The sequence below is a fragment of the Nannobrachium achirus genome (genome assembly GCF_963921795.1).
Source record: "Nannobrachium achirus genome assembly, chromosome: 7".
NCBI classification, from domain to species: domain Eukaryota; kingdom Metazoa; phylum Chordata; class Actinopteri; order Myctophiformes; family Myctophidae; genus Nannobrachium; species Nannobrachium achirus.
The window spans coordinates 56290658-56300657 of NC_137816.1; the positions used below are offsets into that span (position 1 = coordinate 56290658).

Below are 10000 nucleotides of genomic sequence, written 5' to 3' on the forward strand. Positions count from 1 at the left end.
AGATCAGCTGTTTTCACTACTTTTGTGCGACGGCCTTGTGTGATGAAGCAGTGCTTCATTTTGCGAAAAAAAGAATTACAAATTTGAAACTTGGAGGTACAAGGTTTCTGCCCGACAGTGACGATAATAATTTCATATTTCACAAGATAGGCGTCACTGTCTCTCATATATGTCACCGTGAAGAGTAGTTGTCGACTCGTTGCATGAATATCTTGATCAACACATCGTCAAATGCGGCGTGTTGATATATAACGGTAAACTTCTGACAATTTTACAGAGGTAAATTCTTCTGATTGCGGCCATTAAGTCTATAATGGTTAATAGATGGGCTTATTTTTGCCCGTAGTTCTTTATTCTAATTGTATGCAGGAGAAGCGTGTAACTACTGGGGAAAGCCTGCTCCAGCTGTATGAATTATGCTAAACTAAAGATTTACCCAACAAAGCCGTTGAAGGTAACCCTGCTTAATGGCTTCACAGTGCATTTATATCCGCTTCCTCTGAAACTAGCTCTTGGCAGCCAGGGCACCGCATTACTTTTATTATCGTTGTTTTGATAAAAATCTGCCCCTTTTAATCACTCATAACAGCAGCTTCCAGGTCGGGGGACAAGAGTCGCACGACAAAGAAAATCATGAGCCCTGTTCGTGCACATAACACACACACACACACACACACGCGCCAAATGTCGCACCAAATTCTGGGCCCTGGGTACGAGGATTCACTGTGGGGCCCCTGTGCTTTAACAATTGAAAAATAGCAGATATACAAGCTCACAGCGCGGCACCGAGTGCCACGCTGCGAGCTTGTAGATCTGCTATTTTTTTTTTATCGTGAAAATCGTTGAATATTTCAAATCCTTCTAAGGTTTTTCGAAAAGAACTATGTTTCTATGTCAGTGGTGCTCAAACTTATTCATGTGTATTTGGCCACGGACCCCCATCTCAAAATATTTAGTTCCAGGGACCCCCCCAGAAGCAAAATTTTAGTTAGAAATGTTGGCTTAAAAAGTACATATATTCAAAGATTTGCACACATTTTCACGACTTTAAAAAAATAGCAGATCTACAAGCTCGCAGCGCGGCAGGCCCCTCCACCTTGGGCGCTGGTAACTCATCAGTCCCACTTTCCCCCCTCTTGTGACGCACGCATGCACAGACACACACACATACACGTACAAGATGTCTTTGACTCGTTGTCAAATTGTGTTACATGACTGAGGGACGCGGGTTGCAACTGGGAATGCCAATGGAACCAAACAGCAGGACTGCTTTTCAAAGTCCCGATCTAAGTTGCGTTGTACGGCATTGATACCTTGCTGAATAAAGGCTTGGTTATACGGAGGGGAGAACTGTACTCAAACCCCAAAATTATATATAGGCTCGGAATTCCAAAACTATCTTGTTCAATTTGTCCAGTTTCTTTTTCCCTTTGGTGTTGTGAAGAAGTAGTGGAGGAAAGATGTTTCTGCCTTTCTGCTGCCCTTTCTCTCCCTCCCTCTCTCCCTCCCTCCCTCCTTCCTTCCATCCTTTTGTCGCTCTCTCTCTCTCTCTTTTTTTCCTCTCTCTCTCTATCCATCGCTCTCTTTCTCTCTTTCTTTCTGGAAATCGATGCAAAATGCTTTATAAAAAACCAATACTCATCTCCCTGTTTTAGCCCGGGGTCTTTCTTTCTCATATGGTCTTGCAATTCTTCCAGCTAGAATTTCACCATACCCCCGCAGGCTAAACTCTGTTTTTCATCTCCACTTTTTTAAAAAGCAATTAAAATGCTGCCTGTTTTTCTTTCTTTCTCTCTCTCTCTCTCTCTCTCTCTCTCTCTCTCTCTCTCTCTCTCTGTCTCTCCCTCACCCTCTCTCCCTCTCTCTCTGTGTGTGCGTGTCTCTCTCTCTCTCTGCATCTCCCTTGGTCTCAGTTTGTTCCTTTTAGTAAAAATCACTGATTGCTATCACATCCTACTCTCTTTCTTTCTGTCTTTTTTAACAGGTAGAGAGGGGGAGGGGGGGGGGGGGGTACCAAGAAGATGATGGGGTGAACTTAAGGGAAAGAGTGAGAGGAGGGAGACATGGAGAGAGCGGGAGACTGCACTGGGAGAGTGAAAAAGAGGAGAGTGTGTATGCATGAGAGAGAGAGACACAGAGAGAGAGAGAGAGAGAGAGAGAGAGAGAGAGAGAGAGAGAGAGAGAGAGGTGGTGGGTGTAGGAGGCTGTCAAGGACGGAAGGCGCTCAGATCTCCCGTCCCGGCGGTGCCAAATGGAGGCAGGCATGCAGCGGGTGGTGTGTGTGTGAGTGTGTGTGTGTGTGTGTGTGTGTGTGTGTGTGTGCGTGCGTGCGTGTGTGCGTGGTGTGTGTGTGTGTGTGTGTGTGTGTGTGTGTGTGTGTGTGTGTGTGTGTGTGTGTGTGTGTGGTGTGTGTGTGTGTGGTGTGTGGGTAGGAACAGACCCACACATGTCAGACTTCCTCCTCGGTATACACGCCAGTTAGCTGGTTTAGCTAACGACTCAGCGCCGGCATTCATACGGCTGAGGGGTGTGGGAGGGTCAGGTGTAAAAACCAGCAGCGCTCCACCACCAGGGGAGCACAGAAATAACCGTTTCTAATGAAATAGGCCTCCTCTAAACGGACGCTAAATCTCCCCGCGCTGGACATCTAACAGTAACAGTTGTGCGCCTGAAGACGGCAAGCAAGTAACCAGCTTGGGGAATTGGACTTGGATGTATATGTTACAGTCAGTTTGGGTAACTCAGTGAGATTGGGGTAAGAGTGCTCGTTTTGTAGTTCACCACACACCCCTAACACCACCTGGATCAATTCACTTTGATAGTCTCTTATCAGCTGACGTCACTCGTTTGCGACACCTCTTTCGTTGTTTATCTTCTAGCCTAGCTCAGCTGTGTTTAGCCATTAGCTTACTATGCCTAACTCTAACCCTAACCTTAACCTTAACCTCTGTAAAACTATGCCTAACCCTAACCCTAACCCTAACCTCTGTGGGGTGAGGCGCTATCATTCCTGCCGATGCTACGTTGTCGTTGTCTTTGTTGTGGATCAAAGCGACCGCTTGTTCCACCCCGCGCCGCACGACCAGCGCTCTTGTTCTCAATTTCACTGAAACTCAAAAAAAACTGTGACATATATACATCCGTCCAAGGGCCAATGCGCTGGCTTAATGCAAAGCCTTCAGTGCTGTGCGGTAGTTTAAAATGATGACTTAATTAGACACCATTTGGTGAATTCTTCTAATTCTGGGGACCCCTCCACCCTGACGAGCACTTGGAATGTAGCATTTGAGGCATTCAATTTAGTTTAACCCGGCTACACTGCTAAATATTTTGAAAAATAGCAGATTTGTAGATCTGCTATTTTTCAAAATGCCTCGCATTGCGTCAGTCAGTCAGTCAGTCAGTCAGTCAGTCAGTCAGTCAGTCAGTCAGTCAGTCAGTCATACCACATGTCACGCTCCATATATGGCCAAGACAGAATTGATTTGCAAGTGTGACTCACGTCACGGCAACCACACTTGCAAATTCAATTCTGTCCTTGTCCTTTTTATGTCCATATATCGTCGTTGTCAGGCAGAAACCTTGTATCTCCAAGTTTCAAATTTGTAAAACTTTTACGCAAGTAAAGCCCTGCTTCACCATACAAGGCTGTTGCACAAAAGTAGTAGATACTGTAGATAGATAGATACCTTTATTATCCCAAGGGGGGAAATCAGTTGCCCAGAGGCAGCACAGCAGTATAAGGTTATTTACAAAGTTACAGAGAAGTAAGAAAAAGATAAAAGGAAAAACAAGAACAGAGTACAATAAAGAGCAAGGTAAATCAAGAGAGGGAACAAATTATATATATATATATATATATATATATATATATATATATATATATATATACACACATAAGTGTCCTTAAGCACAACTATCAAAATAGTACAGTGTCCAAATCAAAGGTGACCATAGCATTCATTGCTAGTTAGTGCAACAAGTATCTCACTGTCAAGTCAAACACAAGCAAAAATTCCCAAAAACTACTAACACAACCTAATAGTGCAGTGTCAAAAACGTCAGTGAGAAAAAAACAACTCGAAAGGAAAATAAACTAAAAAGGGTGTCACAGCCAGACGCACATGAGCACCCTCCCTGGAAGGTCCTTAGAGGTCAGAGTCAGTACAACTATAGTTCCGTCATCCTACTGTAGGTTAGGAAGGTAGTCCTCCTCAATCGACCTTTGAGTGTTTCATTGTACAGTAGTGGAAACAGCAGATCTACAAGCAGATCTACAGCAGATCTACAAGATCTACAAGCACACAACGCCTCACACCGTGAGGCGTTGTGTGCTTGTAGATCGGCTGTTTTCACTAGTTTAAATCATTTTACAAATGATAAATACAAAACAAACTGTTTTGGACATACAAGGTTTCCACCCGACAATGACGATATGGAGATCCCTGATGTCATTAATACTAAGCCCATATCTGAGAATGCCCATACAGTATATGGACATGTGTCAGTCTCTGTTGTTTCTTGCCCTTAGGGCGTCTTACTGGTAGTATAGTTTGTTGATTACTTTTGATGGAGTAATGGTCTTCTTTTTCTTTTCTCCCCCTTTTTTTGAGGTATTAAAAATGTCTGAAAAAGTCCTTAACATGGTGGTCCCACTCCCAACCCACAGGTTGAGAACCACTGTTCTAAAACTATGCACATTAACCTTCAAAGACCTGGAACTCACCCGATGCTTTAACCATTGAAAAATAGCAGTTTACAGTTTACAGTTTAGGCATTTAGCAGACGCTTTTAATCCAAAGCGACTTACAATAAGCAGGTAATACACATCACTATAATAAGCAAGATAATATTTCAGTACATTAACAACAACATAACAATACAGATATACAAGCTCACAGCGCGGAACCGAGCTTGTACATCTGCTATTTTTGAAAAATCTTAAAAATGTGTGCAGGTCTATGAATATTCTTGACCCGATCTTTGACCCGACTTCTAGATCCAGGGACCCCCAGAAGCAAATATTTGAGTTACAAATGTTCGCTTTTAAATAGATATATTCAAAGACTTGCAAAAAAAAAAGAAAAATAGCTGAACTACAAGCACGCAGCTGCGAGCTAGATCGAGCTATCTGAGCTAGATCTCAGTGCCGCACTGCGAGCTAGATCTGCTATTTTTTGAAAAATCAAGATTTTTTTATATCTGCTATTTTTCAATGTTTATAGCCTAAATGGGATCATATCCGACCGGATTAATTTGTAGCGTGGGTGTCTCCACAGGGAGTAGGGAAGGCCTGATAACCCTGATGGTGTTGGGATCACGCTCTATCCATGGAGCTACTGTACATGCAGGATGTCTCCTCTAACCCTGTGTTGGTGGTGGGGCCATGCTCTACCTAATAACTACCATATTGTATATAGGCTACCGTATAGGATTCTAATAATATTCATGATTAAAAAAAAAAAGAATAAATTCACATAGGCCTGTAGGGCAAATAACGGTCCAGATTTAGATTACATTTACATTTTGTTCTACGCTGCTGAACTTCAAGACAGCGGACATTCATGCACAACCTACACGTTAGTGGTCATTTGAACACAGAAAGTGGAGTTGTAGTGACATAGATCAGTGGTCCTCAACCTTTTCAGGCCGCGACCCCCAAAATAATCATATTTTAACTGGGGACCCCCCCACCCTAACGAGCACTAAGAGTTGAGGCATTACATTTTGTATAACACGGTTATATTGTGAAAATAGCAGAGCTACATGCTCACAACACCTCGCAACGCAAGAGGCGTTGTGAGCATGTAGATCGGCTATTTTCACTATTTCTGCATCTCATATTTGACAATTTGTCATTTTATAGGTATTAAAAAGTCCTTAATTTGTCACTTTAGAAATGTCCAGATACCCTCACGTAAACCTATCTATCCAAAATCCCAGGTGATATCTGGTCTCACATCACAATATGGATATAATATCAATATTATTTCCCCAGGCCCCAACTGTACATCAATCACTCTCACCAGTAAACAAAATAACAGCTAAATTGCATGTTGTTCCATCATCTCTGGAAACACGACACACACATGCGCACACGTAGACACACACACGCACACGCACAGCCACACGCGCACACAAAGAAATGTTCACCCAGAACAGCGTCCTTATGTCTGTGGCTATTTCCTGAGATTTCTTTTTTTTTTTACTTCTTCTTTTCCAGTGAAACATTGAGGCTGTCGTCTTTGAAAGCTACACAGAGTGTGCATCAATGTTTCATGACCCCTGTCCCTTAATATGGCCCTTCGCAGAAGAAGATAAATAGCCGCACATCAGTTACTAGACTAACTTTCTCTTCGCACGCTGCATTATTAAGGGGGCAATCTATTAAAAGTAATCATCAACTTGAAAAACCTTAACCCTGTTCTTTTAATTGTCAACTTTTCAGGGAATTATTTCTGTGATGGGGTCCTGCTTTTTTACCGGATGTGGCCTAAAGTACATGTACGCTCTGGCTAGCCAGTGTAAAGGACATGTATGCTCTGGCTACCCAGTGTAATTGTTTTGCTTTTCTGCTGTCAGCCATTATCCTAATTCACACAAAAGGGCTCCTCCTTCCACTGCTGGCTCCAGTGGAAAGTAGAGCCCTGAGGGCAAATGTACACTGAGGAGGAGAGAGAGAGAGAGAGCGAGAGAGAGAGAGAGAGAGAGAGAGAGAGAGAGAGAGAGAGAGAGAGAGAGAGAATGTTTATGTGAGAGAGGGTTAGACCAAGAGGGAGAAAGCTGCGTGTGTGAGAGGGTGGGAGAGACAGAGGGAGAGAGAGAGACAGACAGAGATTTAAAGAAAGATAGAGAGTGAGTGTGAGGGACAACACCAACCAACATTCACATTTTGTTATCAGGGTTTTAGCTCTCAGTGTAAAAACACAGTTTGGGAGCCCTGGCTTGATTCTCTGCTCCATTTGCATGGTTTCGTGTTTCATGCCCCGATGGGCTGTGCATGAATAACTTAGGTCTAATCTAGCATCTCAGGAGCCACTCAAAAGACTCCTTCACATGACTTTAATTACATTAAATTCAAACTAATTCCAAATCAAACTTAAATTTGTCAGCATTTCCACCGATAGCTTTGATGAACACGTGTATGCACTGCACTCACGGCGACCACCGTTTATAGTGTGGCTGTTTCTAACGAGGCAAAACCAGCACCTTCCAACACAGCTAGCACATACCCTAGAAATATCACTGATGATCTGCAGTAATTAATACATGTTTAATGCATAATGAAACGTTATAAAGAAAGACTACGACATTGCATGGCCACATATTCCTCTTCATTATGACATAATGAAAATAATGATGATAAAAGAAACTTGAGAGGGCTGCCAGACAGTTAAACTGTAAATATCAAAGGTTTATCGTCCTGGGATTGTGAGGATCATTTCCTGTAGCCAATTTGGCAAGTCTTCCAGTTCCTGCACAGCACTGATGCATGTTTATCTTGGCAGAGAAAAGGGACCTGGCCACGTGAAGTCAAATCAAGACTGAAGCATGACGCCACTCTTTATGATGTCTGTTCAGTGGGATGCCTGCTGTGGTAGCTTATGTTCATCTTGCTATGTATATAAAGATCATACAAAGTTTGAAAGCGGTGGTCTGTGGCCACACTTTAACGGTTAACAGTCAAACCTGTGGATCTGTGTTTCTGATCCAAAACAGGTTTGATTGATTGATTGATTGATTGAATACTTTATTAGTCATAAATGTAAAAAGCACAAGGTACAGTAAGACATTAGGGCTAAAAGAATAACACAAAAATAGTCCCGGCGACTTGTTTCCAAAGATCATAAATGCACTAGCCGTGCCACTCGCTTGGATGTGGCTTGAATTCACTGGCTGTTGATTTCATCGACAACGCAATGTTTACACAAGTAGGATATAAACTTTGATTGGTGGGATGAGGGATCTCATGTCAACTTGTCTTTCTTTTTCTTTTTTTTTGATTACATACACTGCACATCCGCATTACAAAATGTACATGGCGCATGATGGGCTTCGTAATAAATAGATACAACTAAACGAGAAAAGAAGAAAAATATATATATATATATATCGTCACTGTCGGGCAGAAACCTCGTATCTCCAAGTTTCAAATGTGTACGTTTTTTAGCAAAGTAAAGCCCTGCTTCATCAGACAAGGCCGTCGCATAAAAGTTGTGAAAACAGCAGATCTACAAGCTGTAGATCGGCTGCTTTCACTATTTAGTAGCCTACATTTGTTTAATGATAAAAACGAACGGTTTTGGACATAGAAGGTTTCCACCTGACAATGACATATAATGGTCTGTTTTAGTTGATTTCTTTTGTATTACAGTTGGTTAGGACAAAATGTGTAAATACATCAAAAAAACAATTTTTTATAAACAACATTTTATCATTGTGTAAAAAGAAAAAAGAAGAGACAGCGTTCTTACCTGGAGTCTGGGTACTTGGTGAGGGTGGCCAGGCTGCTGGTGTACATGTGTCCCCCCACGTCGATGTGAACGGGGGCGTTTGCCTTTGTCAGCTGAGCCGGTAGAGGGATTCCTTGGGTGGCCAGGGGAGAGACCGGGGACCGGGTCAGAGACAGCCGAGACATGCTTCTCCCTTCCTGGAAACAAGTGTATATAAACGCCATGGAGACAAAAAAAATAAAATAAAAAAAAGTGTTGATGAGGATGGCTACTCAAGGAGAAAAGCAGATAATATCCTTCTCCACCGGCTCCACACTTCTCCTGACGACGAATCCTATCAGATCACTTCCATTTCTGTCTGGTCTCATATTTAGCTTAGAAATTATTGCCACCGCTCTAATTAAGTATGTTTGCATCGTCTTATTGTTTTTTTTTGTTTTAAGACACCGGAGGCGAGGATAGGAGGATGCTTATTAGGGGGAACGAGTGAGAGAGAGGGAGAGAGAGAGAGGAGGAGAGAGAGAGAGAGAGAGAGAGAGGAATGCTAGGTGTCAGCCTCCAGGGGGATAAAACAAACTGCTGCTGCTATATTCTAATTAAGGGTCGCCTTATGTGTTAGACGTGATATGCCCAGACACACCAACCACCAATCTGAGAGCAGGGAATCCAGGGCATTCAGACAACTTTGTTCTCAGCACACACACACACACACACACACACACACACGCGCACACACGGTGCACGAAAAACATCATCAGGGTGATCCTTAGTACGACGTAAGATGATTGTCAGAGCACTTTAACACATGTTATCCTGTGCTATCACAAACAATAGCTGTCAGAATTGATAGTGGGGACGACATAACAAGAGCATAATATAGGCTACACCAGGATCCAGTCCAGACCACAAGCAAAGGTAACTGTAGACAGGTAACAAGCCAACAAGCATGTACTGACAAATCCAAACACTTATCAAAATGACACAAGATATCAGAGGTCTATTATAGTGTTTCATTACTGACTGTGGGGTTTGTTTAGGGAGAAAGAGTAGCAGTTACAGCACACCACAATGTTTTGTCAAGTGGATTTGATGCATGGCATTACTAGAGAAGACTATTTGTGAATAAATCACTGCTTTGCTACTCTGGGGGTCACCTGGAGACGGCAATACAATCCCTGATAAGCAGATAGCGTACTAGTGGCCCAGTGGTGGACTTGGAAGGTCAGGGAACGCATCAGGTTTTACTTCATGTCAGCCAACTGCTCATGGTTCAGTTAAGAGTCCAGTTAATTGAGGGCAAGTTCCACGTAAACCGTTGACACATGAGGTCTACTTAATGTTTCCTGTGATATTTAACAACACAGAATTCTGAGGACAATTGAAAGGTTTTCAACTGCGCAACAACTACAAATCTGTTCTATAGCTGGGAGGTTAGTTGAAGCTGGCATGGGATCTGAACAGACACTTATAGGGCTGGGCTAAATGATTTGGAAACAACTTTAAATAATCATGACTTGGAAAACGATTAGTAACTTGTTCTTCCACAT

General features: G+C 42.6%; 1 protein-coding gene across 2 annotated transcripts in view; it reads right to left on the reverse strand.

The window, feature by feature from the left end:
- kctd15b (potassium channel tetramerization domain containing 15b) overlaps window positions 1–10000 on the reverse strand; it is a gene marked incomplete at both ends in the record, with an annotated part of 50464 nt that overhangs the window by 39435 nt on the left and 1029 nt on the right. Inside the window, one exon of one of the 2 annotated variants that reach the window (XM_080730604.1) lies at window positions 8475–8650. In XM_080730604.1, the coding sequence (XP_080586730.1) occupies window positions 8475–8650 (176 nt within the window). Of the gene's footprint in view, window positions 1–8474; window positions 8678–10000 lie in introns of those variants that run through there. The other variant, XM_080730603.1, reaches the window with a different exon arrangement.